This window comes from Silene latifolia, chromosome 4, assembly GCF_048544455.1.
Source record: "Silene latifolia isolate original U9 population chromosome 4, ASM4854445v1, whole genome shotgun sequence".
In the NCBI taxonomy this organism is placed as follows: Eukaryota; Viridiplantae; Streptophyta; class Magnoliopsida; order Caryophyllales; family Caryophyllaceae; genus Silene; species Silene latifolia.
Genome location: NC_133529.1, coordinates 109,842,309 through 109,859,154, shown reverse-complemented (window position 1 = coordinate 109,859,154; position 16,846 = coordinate 109,842,309). Strand labels below are relative to the sequence as shown.

Below are 16,846 nucleotides of genomic sequence, written 5' to 3'. Positions count from 1 at the left end.
ACAAGAGCGGCAGTCGTTATAAAGATGAAGCCGACGCCGTCTCATACTGTCGATTGGATAAGAGCGGCGTTCGTTGTGAAAACGACGACGCCTGCTCACACTGTCGATTGGACAAGAGCGGTGGTCTCCATGAAGAAATGTAGTGCTGTGGCAGTCACCCCAAATAGTAGACGCTTCGGCAGTCACTTAAAGTGGTAGACGCCGCGTAACACACTATCCGGACGCCAGCTCACACTGTCATAGACAAGAGCGGTGGTCCCCATGAAGAAATGTAGTGCTGTGGCAGTCACCCCAAATAGTAGACGCTTCGGCAGTCACTTAAAGTGGTAGACGCCGCGTAACACACTATCCGGACGCCGACTCTTACTGTCGTACCGACAAGAGCGGCAGTCTCCATCAGAAAGCAGACACCGTGACAGTCGCGGTGTGCGCAGTTGGTAAACAAATGAAATGCCTTAAGAACGTTAAAAACAGTTGAGATGTACACTCTAAACCGCCTCGGCCAAGCCTAGTCGGAAGCAAAAAGAGACGCTCAATTAATAACGGAAGAGGACATCTCAGACAAAAACGAAAAAAAGACCTCGGCCAACCCAGAGGCAAAGCAAAAAAAAAAAAAAAAAAAAAAAAAAAAAAAAAAAAAATTATGGAAAAGACCTCGGCATACCGATGGCAAAAGAAACGAACTCTTATTAATAATAACAGTTTACAGGCAAAAAGAATGGAGATAACAGGCCGTCCCCGTTGGGATAAACCAAAACACAACCTATCAAAGTTGTACAAAATACAAGGAAAGAAAACCAAAAACTACAACTTAAGTCATTTGAAGCGCCAAAAGATGGCAGACGGAAAGGGCTTGACAATGAAAGAGCTTGACAATTGGCCCCCAAACAGCTGAAACAGATCTGCTGTAAACTTGTTCTCATCAAGCAGCCCACGGTGTTAGTGAGGAGCTGAAGCTATCTGAGACACCGGGCAGCCCACCTCCCTATGCCTGTCATTGCTCACCATCAGCAGCGGTAGCCGCATCCTCTTCAGTGGGCAACCCAGCAACTTCCTTAGCAGCCTCAGCTTCGGCCTCGGCTTCATCAGCCGCCCTCATTCTGTCAGCTTCCTCATGGGCCACCTTAGCCTTCTCGGCAAGAGCAGCCTTCTCCGCGGCCGCCTCCTTCTCAATCTTCGCCCTCACCGCCTCCTGGGCCTTCTCCGCCATGGCTTTCTCCTTAGCCGCAAGCTTATCATCAAGCAGCTCGTTGTATCTATCCCACGGAAATGAATCTTCAAGAGGAAAAAGCTCCTCGATCACTTCCCTGGCAGCTCCTTCGGCCAGATCCCGGAATTCGGCGCACAGATTAGGGAGCATGACGGTTTGGAGCATCTCAATGTCCTCCTCCTTCTGCTTGATGACGGCCTCTTTGCCCCGAATCAGCCTCGCCTGGGCCTTAAAAAGGTCCCTGGATTCGTCCCTCTGCTGAAGATAGAGGTCGGCACGCCCCTGAGCCTTCTCTAGCAGCTTCGCAGCTTCGGCCGCCGCAGCCTCGGCCTTGGCTCTCTCAGCAAGGACCTCCCTTTCAGCGTCCTCCCTGACTTTTCGCTCGGCCAAGAGCGCCTTCTCAGCATCTCCCCTAAGCTTCCGCTCATTGAGAAGACCCAGCTTCGCCGACACGGCCACCTGCTTAGCGGCATTACGCTCATGAACAGCTCGGGCCACGTCCTTCTCCTGCTCCCTGAGACGGGCAGCGGTAGCCACGTTCCACCTTGCAAGCTCCCTAATTAGCTTCGTGCCTTCCTCTATGAGTTGGGAGACAGAAGCCTTCTGGGATGAAGGGACGGTGGTGGCAATTTGACCCCCAACCTGCGGCTGGGAGGAGGATGCCTTCTGGGATGAAGGGTTGACGGTGACAACTTGATCACCAACCTGCGCAGAGGTCCCCTCCACTTGCTGCCCAACGAGAGCAGAAGCCGGCTGCGGCTGATCTACAAAAGTTTAATAAAAGCATTAGTATCGACATGTATCGGCGATCGGAAAACAAGTCATTAGGGCCACCTAATGACCTGGCTAGATTTGAGCCACGGGATGGATAGTTACCTTGCCTGGCCTTCTTGACCGGAGGAGGCACCTCCTCGCCAGCAGTAGAGGCCGTCTTTTTCCTCTTGCGGATGAGAGGAGATCCCTCCGCATCAGAGTCCCCCTCAGAAGGAATATCAACAATCTCCACATTTTTTGGGGGAGGGATAGGAGATTGAGCCGGGGTCAACGGTGTTTTTCGCGTCCGACGCACTACACCGCTAACGACCCTCGCCTGAGCCTCCTCCACGCTCAAGCCCTTCCGCCGTTGTTCCATAAGGTCACTCGCAGACTTCCTACGGTCGTGGGCTGGAGCCTTCGGATGCAAGTTAGCAACGGTCCCATCTTTGTGCAGCCCCATTCTACGAAGAAGATCCTCAGACAAGTACCTTCCAAAGTGGTCTGCGAAAGAAACAAAGCAAGAGTTAAGTAGAAAAAAAATAAACCGAAATCCGAGTAGCAAGAGCATTAACAGCGGCGATGGGCCTCACACCGACCCCACTCACCCTGTGCTAGGGCCGGTATGAGGCCAACGTGGCAGAGCGGCTCATCCTGAAGGATGATCTGCGTCGGGGGAATCCATTTTTTCGGTACCCCACTCTTGTCCACCTCAAAGAGCCTCATTGCCAGCTTCTCATCCTCTTGGAGATAGACGCGGCTGACATCCATTTTGAGTTTCTTCCGGAAAACCCATCTATCGTGCTCCGCCTGAGTTTCACACCGCAAGTTAACTCGGTCTTTGGAAAAAACGTGGCGCGGATAGTCATCCGGACCTTGACGTACACCCACCGGCCTTGCCGATCCTTGCAAGAAGGAAGCTTGTTGACAGAAACATAACCCGCTCCATCTCCACACTATACCATCCGACGCGCGAATATGGTTTGAGATGGTGAAGCCGGCGGAATAAATTCACCGTTGGGGCCTGTCCCTTGAAAAGACAGAGCGTACAAAGCCGATTATGGTCCTCATAGCCGGGTGCGGTGTGCGACAGAACGTTCATGGCTCTAATAATGGCCACAACGTACTCATTCAACTGAAACCGGAGCCCAAACTCCAGTTGCTGCATATATACGCCGGTATGGCCCGGTGGAGGGCAACAGACGGCCTGACCCTCCTCAGGGATAACAATTTCGTATCCCCTACCGAAGAAAAAATGGCCCTCGAAAAATTTATCGCCTGAACAACTGGCGAGCTTATGGGTCCAAGCACGGTCAAGAAGGACCTTACAGGCCTTGCCGTGATCCATAACGTACTGCCTAACTTCATTACGACAAGGCCTTTCCACTTCATCACCGAAATCATCACCAAAATCGCCATAGGAATCAGAGTCCTCCCATTCCTCAAGAATTTGAGGATCAACTTCAGGAGAAGGAGACCTAGGGCCCCCCGACGCAGGTTTGCTAGGTCCAGCATCAGCAGAAGACATTTCCACAACAAACTACTAGCAAGATAAAAGAATTTGTTTGATTACCTTGAAGAAACACGCTCGCCGGATCGAAGACCGAAGATTTGCAGAAAGAAAGTCCTTGAAAGTTTAGAGAGATGAAGATTTTGGGAGAAAATTTTCGAAAAATTTGAGGAAATGAAAGTAATGGCCAAAATCACGGAATAACTGCCCTATTTATAGGAAAAAGCCCATGAAGAAGGACCAATCAGGGCACAGCCCATGAAGCGTCAACCAATCAGCAAACAGACACGTGTCGGACATGCAACCACGGAATGTCAATCGTTGCAACAGTTGAATGTCAATCAATGCTACAGTTACCAAGCGTATTCAACACGCTCATTCACATCTCTTCGCTGTTCATCTCCCACAAAGAAATTCCTAGGCACCCGCTCTCCGCCGGCCACATGATCGACCAAGCCATGAAGCACGGCCGGGGCAATCGAAATAACCGGACTCTCGGCCTGGTCTCGGCCGGCATCATCATTCTTTCCCACATCGGATACCCTTTACGCATCCATGTGGAGGGGGGATATGGTAGGCCTACGAATGATCAAGCCGATGCATCAGAAGAAGCCGACGCAGAAAATTTTTGCAAAATACTTGCGCAGAATATACTCTCAACATACATCGGAGCCCATGCCACGGCATAGACTACGCTGGGGGCAAATTGATGGGGCATATTCTGCACCGCTGACCAAAGTCAACATATTGAGCAAGGTCAAAGATATCCACAGCAAAGTCAACGACTTAGACACTCTAGCCGATGGAGCCCATCGGCCTGTGACCTGGGTCTCGGCAAGACAACTAGCCAGCCGAGGCACATCTCCGCGTACTCATATCCAAGACCCTCGGCGAGCCTACCACAGGTCCATCGGCCGAGGGTATAACGGTCTTTCCACCTAATGAGTCACTAAGCCACTTGGCCACTACGTGACAAAAGGTGAATGCCTATAAATACTCCTCAACCTTCATTGAGGAAAGGATCCACAAATTGACCTAATAAACACTATTCATCTGGTAATATCTTCCTTATCTCTCTACAATACGTTCTTAGCCAAGTAACAACAACTTACCTCTCTAAGTTTACTGACTTGAGCGTCGGAGTGAGTACGCTCGGCCAACGCCGAGCCCTCAGTTTGTTCATCGTTTCAGGAGACCGCAGGAAGGATTATAGCAAGGACATCATTCTACTAGCTACGAGTGGTATCAAACATCTGCTCTGGATTTACACCCGGAACACTATTAATGTCATAAATTAGTTGTATGCAACGGTATAAAATTATTGTGTTATTTTTAATAGTAATAAAATAACTTAACTTAAAATGTCTTCTTATGGTAGTAAACTTTTTTTTTTCTACTCTTATTAATATTATATTTAATAAATTATAACATTAAATTAAAAGTACACTTCATTTATGCAAAAAATTTAATTGACAATGTCTCTTTATAAAAGAAATCTAAAAAGTACCGTGCTATAGCACGGGAACTACACTAGTTTGTTATTGAGCATATTTGTATTTTTTCTGAGCTTTTTAAAGTTTATAACTCACATTTTAATTTTTTGCCGTCAAAAGTCAAATTCAACAATTCAACTGAGCTTATATGTAATGTTTTTGAGTTATATTGTAATTTTTCGAGCTTAATGTTTAATTGAATGAACTCAAAAACTTTATAATAAAACTCAAAAACTTTAAAACAAAACTCGAAAACTTTATTGTAATGCTCAAAAACTACAAAATTGGTGGTAGTACATCAGATGTATAATCCATTTATTGTAGTTCATATGAACTTTTTCCAAAACATAAAAGGAAATAATATGTTCAAATGTCAAAAAGAATAGGTATATGGGTTGGGTTGAATACGGGTCGGGTCATATGGATTACGGGTCGAGTTTGGGTTAGAATACGGGTCAAAAATAGTTTCTAACATTTTTTTACGATTTTTTAATAAAAAATATTTTTTTAAAAAAGTAAAACATATATAAAATTATTATTTTAATCATATTTGATGTTTATATTAATTATTGACATAACTATAAAAACAAAGTTCTTTTAATAAATATTTTATTATTAAATGTTATAAAAGTTATTTAAAATTAATTTTTTACTTGTGTTGGTAATTTAAGTACTAACAATAACAATTTTTTAACTATTATTTTAAATATACGAGTAATATATAAATATTAATATTTTAATAAGTTTTGATTTACCTTGACCCAATCTCGACCCTAAAATAAAAAAGTTATTTCAGGTTGGGTTGAAATTTTCGGGTCTTGACCCAACGGGTCGGGTTTTCGATACGGGTCAGAAATTTGACAGGTCCATCTACATGTATTCTTAGAGATTGGATAAACTTAAACGGAAATAAAAAAAACGTAATTGCTCTTTCATGTACACATTTTGCTCAATTATAGACTTAAGGTAATTACTAAGATTGTTTAGGACAAGATTAGCAAGGGGTTACAAGGGTGGCGGGGTTTGTTGCTCAGTAAAGCGGAGAAGGAAATTTTGATAAAGGCTATAGGCCAAGCAATTCGTACCTATTCGATGATCGTCTTTCGGCTACCTGCTAATTTTTGTGATGAGTTGCGTTCGCTTGTCTCGCGATTTTGGTGGGGATCGGATAATGGAAAAAGGAAGATTATGTGGGTACCATGGGCTAAAATGTGTCATCCTAAGTGTTGTAGTGGTATGGGCTTCAAGTACTTTAGTAAGTTTAACTTGGCGTTGTTGGGGAAGCAAGCCTGACGGGCTGGTCATTGATGATAGTAGCCTGATGGTAAGGGTTATGCAAGGTCGATATTTCCGAACTCGACATTTGTGGATGCATAGCTAGGATCATATCCGATCTTTACTTGGAGGGAATACGGGAGGCTAGGGATGTGATGTGGTTGGGGGCAAGGAGGAGGATAGGTGACGACATGGATAGACGAGTGTGGCTGGACCCCTGGATTCCACATACCCAATCAAAGAGGGTCATATCACCGAGAAGGGACGCGGGCATGGAGATGCGTGTAGCTGAGCTAATGCAACCTGATATGGCAGCATGGGACGTTCACAAGGTTAGTTCACTTTTCTTGCCTTTTGAAAATATTGTATTCTAAATTTTCGTTTGAGTGAGTCGCCGACCGTTGGATGAGTGGTGTTGGGACTAAAAAAAATGGTAATTATTGTGCCAGGACGGCTCATAAGCTGTTGATTGGCGAAGGTGTGGATGAGGTGGGGCAATTGGAGTTCGGGAGGGGGAGATGGTTGTGGAACAAGGTTGGATGTCGGATCAAAATATGGGTATGTGCGGGTAAGAGAGTGGGTAGAGGATGTTATGAGGGAGATGGGAGTGAGGGAGTGTATGGAATTCATGACTGGATGCTGGGCTATTTTGGAAGGGAGAAATAAAGCGGTTTTTGACGTGGGAGGATATGGCTGATGTTGTGAAGCGCATTGGGGATGGTGTATGGGACATGCAAGGGGTGGAGGAGGGGGTCGGTTTTATGGGTGTCGGCGAAGAAGGGGGTATCAGCGATGTGGGGAGTACGGGGGTGCGAGGCTGGTTTAGACCGAGTGGCGAGATAAGGAAAATTAACGTGGATGCGAGGTTAGCGGAGGGCGCTGGCCGGGGTGGGGAATCGTTTGTAGAAATGAACGAGGAGAGGTGGAATGAGGAGAATCAGTTCAACCTAATGAAGAACTCGATCTGACGATAGCTGAAGCAGAAGCGATCCTACGTGGCCTCCTTGAAGCTTGGCGGGAAGGAATGGGGAGGATGGTTGTCGAAAGCGATTGTCTCGTTGTTGTAGAAGATCTCCAAAAGCGGAAGACGGGGAGGAACGACTTATGTCTCATTTAAGATGACATTTATTTACTCTGTAATTCGTTTGATTATGTTTCTTTTGCTTTTGTTCGTACAAATTACAATCAAGCAGCTCACGAGATTGCTCACGCTACTCCTAGAGTTATAGGTCGACGTTATTGGGGTGATTGTCTTCCTCAGTACATTGCTTGTATTGCTGCGAACGATTTATTAGAAATGTAGTAACCCTTTTGGGTTTTACTCAAAATTTTTTTTTTAAAAAAAAAATTAGATTATTGGTTCGGTTAAATCAATTGAGGTTAGATTAAGTTCAGTTTTATTCGGATTTGGGTCGATTCCGAGTATACTGAATTGTTTCAGTTTAGGTTCGATTCCAGTTAACTAAAGTTTTGGGTGCAATTCAGTTTATTCATTTTGGGTCCTCCACCCTTTTGTTTTGATAATAAGAGAAGAATAACTTACACAATCCCAACGATTACAGAGTAAGCTATTCGACTAAGTAGCACCAGACACCTAACAACCAAATCTATTACTACCAAGCCACACATAGAAAATACATGAACATTACTTAGAATTAAAACTACAATAATAGAACAGACTAGAACAACAACGGCCTGATGGGGACGGACATAAGAATGGCCATGAGCTATAGATCGAGCTTCATCAGCACAAAAGACCTCCAAATCCCATTGATACATACGAGTCGCAGAAAGACAATAACAAAGTGTACTAACACTCTTGCGAAAAGAGCGTACAAAGACAAAGTGACGAGCAAGACGACGAAGTCTGCCTTCGGCGGAGATAAATCTCTTACACCTTAGATATCGGTGTGGACCTGACCACCCGCGCCGCGCGCATCCGCGCGTTGGAAAATTCGAGGCGGCGACACTTATCCCACGGAATCTTGGTGAACCCAAGCACGTCATTGGCCGCTACCGATTTGAAAAGCATTGAAATCGGTAAAAGGTTTGAACAAGCCTACATTTGTGAAGTCGCCACCAAGTTTTGTGGAAAACTGGAAACTGTTTGGCTTATGTCGACATGAAGTGTGACATAGGCACTAAAGATACTCGTGTACCCTTAGCATTCTAGGTCTAGAATGACTCTCACGATACCAATGAACAAGGATGTCCAAAGAGATCTTGAGTAAGGGGTGAGGGTACTTATTAGGAAGCTCTTTATTTTAAATCCCGCCCGCCTCGATAGCGGCCTCTACTAATGATCAGGGAAGTCATTTATACTCGATATGTTGTTGATTATATGCATGCAATGCAACATCCAATTGATTAATCCTAGCATGTGAAAATTAGAATAAGTCGGTTGAACATACAATTTAGCATCCAATTGGGTCGAAGTTAAGAATTAGATTCATTTACATGTGAATTGCCAAGCAAATAAACCATACAAGTAAAACAATGAATAATTAAATTACAAAGGAAAATTGAATTTAGGTTTTAAACACGCTCAAAAGGATTTTAGAAAAAGAAAAGAATAGAAATAAATAAAAGAACTTAAATGATTGAAAATATAAAAATATGTCGAAGTTTGGTGATAGATAAGGATATTAGTCGATTTATAAAGCCTAATATAAACCTATGTGAAAGCGAGAAAGAGATCAGAGGCAGAAACCAACTCAGAACAAGCGCAACATCTGCTGCGTCCTCTGGAAGAGGCGCAGCAGTTCACGTGTCTGTTCTTGAGCTGGGTTCAGACTGTGAAAGTCAGACCCGTGGGTTGTTATTGTTCGCTAGTTAGTTTTTAGTCAATAATTTCTATATACAACTCGAGATACGTGGTTTAGTCTTGTTTGTTGTATAGAAACTTATGAAAGATCAATTACTCAGATTACATGAAAGTTTATACGCCGTTTTGTGGCGATTTACGAAGTCGGGTTTACAAAACATAAACAAAAGATGATTTGAAAACAAAAGGAAAACTAGAAGGGATTAAAAGGTTAAAAATATGAACAAAACAAAAACTTGAAATTGTACAAAAACCGAATTTTAGAGATTCAATATGAACGAAATCGAAACTTTTGAACTCGTGTTTGATTAGTGACAAAAAAAACCCGCAAACATGAATTATTAGGAATCTTAAGTCGGAAGGATTTTATAAAATCAAATTAAGAAACTTTAATGGTGAAAAGGGTGAAGAAATTTAAGAAAGACGAAAAAAGAAAAAAGAAGAGGAAACAAACAGGTACTCGAGGAAGAATAAGAAGAACAGCTGACAAGCAGCCTCTGGAAGAGGCGCAGCAGATGCTGCGACTGTTCCAGGAGGCGCATCAGATAGTACGTTTCTTCTCGACGGCTATCCGCTGCTATTTCGTCAAAAAAGGGTTTAAAAAAATGATTTTGAAAACGGTTTTGAGCGTGCTTATAAAATAAACTCATACAAACGATATAATACAGAAATAAAACAAGATTAAGATGAGATTTATACCCTCAGACTTACATGTTTAACGAAGCGAGATTAACTAAGTTGTCGTTTAGTGGTTGCTCGACTCGATTTAATGCAAACAAAAGGTGCCCTTAAAAAGGAATTAAATTGATTAGATTATTAATTGAAGTAGAATTGGTCAAATTGGTCGGTCATGCAACGAGACTGGTACCCAAAAGGATTTGGGCTTACGTGGTCGACTGATCAAGCACGTAGGCGTCAAAGCAATAGCAACGGTCTTAGAATGCAAAGGGAGAAGAGATGGACGGACACTCGCATGAAGAATATGTGAGGCGAAGGGCCTCTATTTATACTAATCACGAGGGGTAAGTTTCGGAAAAGATAAGATTTTGAAAGAATCCAGAAATATTCTGGAAACTGACGAAACCAGCCCAGGAAGAGGCGCAACAGGCTCTGCGACCTTTCCAAGAGGCGCAACACCTGCTGCGTGCTGCGTTCTCCCTTGAGGCCTTTTCTCCTCAGCAAGAAAGATTTTCGCGGTTTTAAATAGGAAATAGAGAAGATACGGACTTCCTTACTCCGCAAGGCAAGATATTTCGGGAAGTAAATACTAAAAATAATATTTTAGGAATAACTTCTGGAATATTCCGACTCGGACTAAGACGGTTTTAGAAAATGAAGACGGTTTTTGATCGTGACTCCAAATGTACTCTAATTACTGCCGGAACGACCGTATTGGCATGTAGATGACGACCAAGGGGTTGACACGATTGTTTGAGCTACCACTTGTCGACAAACTTACGAAATGTCATAGATCGCTCCATATGTTTAAACATGCGGCCCAATCATCACTGGGTGTTTGGCGGGAGGTCCAGAAATGAGGTATCTACAATCAGGCCCTTTGCTCATAGGACCAACGGATCGAGAAATCCAGCATGCACATAAGAAGGAACGAAGTCAGCTCATCGAGCAATCTACCAACAACCAAATTCCGAGCCAAAAGCACCACTCGAAACCAATCTTAGGTGAAACCACCACGAACTCAAGAGAACGACATCGTCACCCCATCAAAACCAGTTATTCGATTTAACACATCCCTAAAGAGATGACAACCATCCCAAGAGCCACAACAAAGTCTCATATAAGAGGAGATTATTAGAACAAATACAAACAAGGTAAAAAAGATTTAGCCGACATAGTTAAATAGAAATCACCACCTCCAAAAACACCAACCCCACCGAAAGCCCGACACAAACCTACTCGGAAACTCACAAAACAGAAAGCAATCACCCAGAGACACCACATGGACGGACCCGAAAAACACTTCAAGAACTAACAAAAGAGCCAGACCGCAACAAGGAGACAAGACTACACAGACACCAAAACGAAGAGACACCCCGAAACAACAATCCACGACGAACCAAAGTCACAAGAGAACACATGCATGCAACCAAAGTGGACGATGATACCAACATAAACACTTTAACAAAACATGAGACATCAATCCAATTGGCGGGGAAGGGGTGATGGGGAGGGGAAACGCCAATCAGACACAAACACCAGTAGACAACAAGAAACCACGAGTCAGCAATCCGATTGGCGGGGGAAGGGGCGAGGGGGAGGGGAAACGCCAATCGAACCCAAACTCAAGACAATAAAACTTACCCATAAGAAAATGGCAACATCATCGACCCCATCATAAAGATAAGGTCAGACCACTCAACCCAGGGGAAGTTAGGGAAAAGGACGAGGGGAAGGGGATACGATGCATGCATGTAAAACAACGACCAAGGAAACCGTCGAGGATAAAGGGCACAAAGCGAAGACAACCTCACATCAAGCACAATCAGGCAATCGATTGCTAGTACCAATAAGGAAGTAGGAAAACCTCGTAACTAAAACAAAGATGGGGTATAAACGATTGTAGATCTGAGTTGAAAAGAGTAGTTATCGGAGACAGGCCACCGAGATGGCCCCATCTCCGACGACCGGATGTTGATTCATATATTTCAATTGATATTTTTTTTTGAAGAAAAGATCAATTCATTAATAAAACGTCAAACGACACTTACAAAAGATAGGTATAATCGAAAACAATTCTAATAGAAACCAAAGGACAAATTTCTCTGGTAAAACTACGGATCTTAAAACATGATATGACAATTCGGCTCGTCCTTGTATCGCTCTCTTCATGTAGCTTTTAAGGGGATCATTCGTTTGATTCATTGATGAAGAAAATTTACCTGCTACTGGCACCATAGATCGCTGACGAATAACGCATATCCATTGTAGAGTCGTATGATGGATCATCAACAAACCGCTCTTATCTATAATTCCAATAATAATACTAAACCCTAGAAAGATAAGGACTAAAACTCTGAAAATAGAGACGGAAAAACAGATCTCACCAAAAAGGAGACTTTTATTGATTAATTCATAATATTTCATACTAATAATTGATAAATGAAACTATTTGAGGGGCTTACCATCAATCAATGATCGATGGAAGCCCCAGATTTAATTGATGGAGGCTAGGTTTTTTTTAGAGAGATTTCAATTGATATTTTGAATTCACGTTTATGTTGCAAGGTCTAATCTCGCTTACCGTTCAATTTGTAACTCATGTAGCTATTAAGCTATCAGTGACGACTGACGAGCAAGAAATAAGACTGAGTTGGATATACAATGAATCAATGAATTTATTATACTAAGTAGGGTGTGAACAATCAATTGGATTTTTAAAAAAATGAGGAAAACACAAAATAATTTCTGCTTATTTCCCTAAAATACCCTAGCTCAATTCATCAATAAATATCCTGAGTACTTATGCAAACTTCAAGCTGAATGATTCCTGATTGACTCTAGGAACTGAACAACTTCGGCCATGCTCGGTCTCTTAGAAGCAACCTGAGATGTGCAAAAAAGACCCAATTTCATGACTTGAATCAACTCATTCTCTGAAAATGTTCTCAACCTTCTATCAAAACAATCAGAAGCCGAACCCCTCTCGAGCTTTTTCCTTACATAGTCGCACAAAACCACTATCTCGCTTGATGACGGGCTTTCTACTGGCTTTCTACCTGTAACCAACTCCAGCAACACGACCCCAAAACTATAAACATCACATTTGTCACTTGTTCTTGAACTTTCAGCTAACTCGGGTGCAATGTACCCAACTGCATTGTGATGTTTTGTCATACCATAATTGTCAAACATGGGAAGGAGTTTTACCAACCCATAATCTGATAACTTAGGCTCAAAATTTTCATCTAGCAGTATGTTTGTGGATTTAATGTTGAGATGAAGAATGGCAGGTTTGCAATCATGGTGAAGATATGCGAGGGCTCTAGCCGTTGAAATGGCTATTAGAAACCTTTTTTCCCAAGATAATTGAGTAATTCCACTGTTAGTGCTTGTACTTGCAAAGTTTAACCCATGTAACTTTTCATAGAGATTACCATTTTGGATGAATTCAGAGAGAATTAGCTGCATTGTTGAAGACCAATAATAACCCTGAAAAGAAACCAAATTTGGGTGTTGAAGATTTCCTAATCTTCCAATTTCCTGTTCAAATTCATCTTGACTTTTGATCCTACCTAAAGTCTCGAGCTTTTTCACTGCAATTGAAATCCCACCTTCGAAACTCGTTCTATATACAGTACCAAGGGACCCGCCACCCACAAGACGCTCTTTGTCGAGCAAAGCTTTAGTACCCGTCTCCCAGTCTTCATATTTGGAAGGCAAACTTTTGCTAAACAAAACCAACTTTCCGATTATGACATTTGAATCACTTGAAGCAAGAGGCGTGCTTTCTGTGACCATTATCTCAGCCTTTTCCCTCTTCCTGCGCGTCCTTTTGTTTAATATGATGATAATGCAAACCCCTATAAGGATAAGAGCAGCGGCAATAATAGCAACAACGGCAGATACTGTAAGCGCTTTTTTCTTTGACATCATACCGGAACATTTACCCAAAGGATGGCCACATAGCCCCGAGTTGTGAAAAAATGCTGTAATCCCAAAGTTTGTGATGTTGGAACTTTGAGGTATTTCCCCGGAGAGTGAATTGTATGAAACATTAAAATGAGTTAGCTTTCCTAAATTCCCAACTGAAATAGGTATTGACCCAGAGAGTGCATTTTCTGATAGATCAAGATACTGAAGACCTAAGAGGCTCCCAATACTTGATGGAATACTACCACTAAAATGATTTCTATGAAGGTCGAGAAATGAAAGGTATGTACTGTTATATAATGACTGGGGTATTTCGCCTTCTAATGCATTGCCAGAAACATCCCTGCAGAAACAAACAGGACAAATACATTTAAAAATCAATTTAAAGCAATCATAAAGCTAAAAACTACTCTATAACATTCCGTATATGAACGTCATTGGCATTGACTCTTGTATGAGACGGTCTAACATGTGAGACCAGTCCAAATACGTGTGTGCTCCTCATTAAATTATATGGTAAATGAGTTGGTCTCAGAAGCACAATAGTATATGAAAGCAATAACTAAGCAGGATTCATTTATGTGACGGTCTTACATGTGAGATCAACCCAGACACTTGAGTACCCCTCATAATTTATCTGGTAATGAGTTATACTCATGTGTAAGACCGTCTCTTTGAAGTGTTTGACATAAGAAATGGACTCACAGCACAAGAAGAAATTGGCATCTGGTAACTTCGCTGGGTATTTGACCCTGAAGTTTAAGATTGTGTAGATTGAGAGCCTGTAATAGCTCAATGTCGCCAATTTCTGCCGGGATTGTCCCACCAATCGAGTTATTCCCCAGCTTGATGATTGAAAGGCTCTTCAAATTCCCGATAGTGATAGGGATACTCCCAGTAAGCCTGTTATTCTCCAAGTCCAAAACCCTGAGATTTGTACAGCTAGTAATCCCCGAAGGAATCACCCCATCCAAATTATTCATTGATGCATCAAAAAACTTCATTCTCTGGCTACATGTTGAGATCTCTGGGATCTGCCCTTCAAACCCATTATGAGAAACATTGAAATAAGTCATGTTTACCAGTCCAAATCGATCAAATGGTGCGTTCCCAACAAACAAATTGCTACTAAGATCCAAGAACTCTAAACTGTTGCAATCTGATAGGTTCCGCTCGACAGTCCCAGCCATCACATTTCTCCTCAAGGACAAGAAAGCTAAATTTGGGAGCTCACAAATCCTAGGGGGAATGTCTCCACCAAGTGCGTTGTTGGAAACATCAAAACCCACAAGACTCGAGCAATTGACCAAAGAATCAGGAATTGAACCTGTCAGATTGTTACCAGCAAGAGATATGAACTTCATTTTGCCACAACTTGCAAACAAAGTGGGTGAAATTTCACCTGAAAACTCATTTTTAGACAGATCCAAGAACCTCAAATTTTCCAATTGCCCTATAAAATCAGGGATTGACCCAGAAAGTGCATTTGAGCTCAAATTCAACTTCCACAAAGATTTGATGTTCCCATAATCTTCAGGTACATTACCAGTAAACCTATTCCCAAACAAAGTGAGGGACCTCAAAGACATTAACCCTGATAATGCAGGTGATAAAACCCCAGAAAGACGGGTATTCCATAGCACAATTTTAGCAACATTTCGATTAGAGTCACAGGTTATACCAGAATAATTGAGGCAAGGATCATTACCAGAAGACCAAGAACTCAAAACATTAAGTGGGTCATCTGATATATTACCCTTGAATAGCAACAATATCTGTTTTTCTGATCCGGTTGCCGGAAACACTGGCATAATAAACTCCGAAAACAAAACAATAAGCAACAGAAGAAGCAGATGAAGCTTCTTCTGTTTCTGGAATGCAGTCATGCTCTTAATGCAGTTTGAGAAACCCTTGTTCCTCTGATCAGCATTATACTCAAAACCCAGATCAAATTTGTAATAATATAGTTTAGGAATAAAACCTCAAAATGTTTGAAGAATGGAATCTGAAGAAAATGAGCAAGACAAATATGACAACCATGCAACAACAACACTGCAAATGCAGACATTAATACTATTCAATTAGCCAGAAATTGAAGTGGTCCAAATATTCATAATATTTAATCAATCTCACCAGAAATATTACAGCATTTATTATATGGGATTGGGAAGCTACATTTATGAATTGCAAAAACATTGGCTCACAAATTTAATTAATCAATTTAAAAGGGTATAAAATGTAGTTGTAATTATACAAGTAAGATTACAAATTAAATTGAAGTGAAGTGGGAATTTGGTTGGAAAGCTTACAAAATACAACAATGGTGGCCACAAGCTGATAAACACCCACGTGCTAACCACACATAAATATGAAGTATGTAGTTTGGAAGTGAGGGAATGAATTAAAGAATCAGAATACGACCCAATACTGGGGACTGCAGTCCAAGAGAGTGTCTTTCTTTAGCTTTATTGCTGTTTTACATGATTTTTTTCTGAGGGACGTTGCAGCATTTATTATTTTATTGGTATTTGCTCAACAACCTTGGCATTAAACATCTGATTCAACCAACCACCTACTGTTTATCATTACATTTAACTCCCACCATTTCTCATATTCCTTCTCAGATGTGTGTTTAAAACAAGAGGGAGGGAGGTGTTTTGGTTTAAAAAAAAAAAAAAAAAAAAAAAAAAAAAAAAAAAAAAACTAATATCGGATTTAGTTTTAGTGGGTTAAATTGTTGGAAGTCCTAATAAATTAACGAATGTACAAATAACAAAAGAAATTGCAAATAATGTAAATGACACGGCAAATTGTTGACACGGTAAACTAATTTGGGAAAAACCGTGGGAAAGTGAAAATATCACCTAAATACTATCACAATAATGAGAGAGTTAACGCCAAAGGAAGGACATATACTATCATATCTATAAAATATAATTAAAAAACAACTCTAAAATGAGTTATTAACGCCACGTAGACAAAGCCATGTAGGATTAAGAAAAAGCCGCGTAGGAATTTAGGATCCACGTGTCATTCGAGAAAACCATTGAATCCTACATTCCTATGTGTATATTTGGTATGAGTACACTCTTCTTAAAAGTCAAAAAAAAAAAAACCACCGTCATCTGTTAAATTCACTCCACCTCTTCCAATTCCCAAATTAATACTCT

At 41.7% G+C, this 16,846-nt stretch overlaps 1 protein-coding gene across 2 annotated transcripts; it reads right to left on the bottom strand.

Annotated features, from left to right (window-relative positions):
* Nucleotides 1-12,375: 12,375 nt before the first annotated feature.
* LOC141653802 (uncharacterized) lies at nt 12,376-16,080 on the bottom strand. Of its 2 annotated transcripts, none has more exons than XM_074461655.1 (3): nt 15,986-16,080; nt 14,382-15,728; nt 12,376-14,019 (listed from the first exon to the last, which is right to left on the bottom strand). In XM_074461655.1, the coding sequence occupies exons 2-3, from the start codon at nt 15,560-15,562 to the stop codon at nt 12,558-12,560; spliced, it is 2,643 nt and encodes an 880-aa protein (XP_074317756.1). In that variant the 5' UTR covers nt 15,563-15,728; nt 15,986-16,080; the 3' UTR covers nt 12,376-12,557. The 2 variants fall into 2 exon arrangements, with proteins under 2 accessions (XP_074317756.1, XP_074317757.1); XM_074461656.1 differs by having other exon boundaries at nt 14,382-15,681.
* Nucleotides 16,081-16,846: the final 766 nt, after the last annotated feature.

What these genes read in the sequence shown, in the direction of transcription:
- LOC141653802 (XM_074461655.1), bottom strand. Translation starts at nt 15,562, where the DNA reads ATGACTGCATTCCAGAAACAGAAGAAGCTTCATCTGCTTCTTCTGTTG. An exon ending in TGCCAATTTCTTCTTGTGCT is followed by an intron (nt 14,020 to 14,381) that starts GTGAGTCCATTT and finishes TTGTTTCTGCAG; the next exon opens with GGATGTTTCTGGCAATGCAT.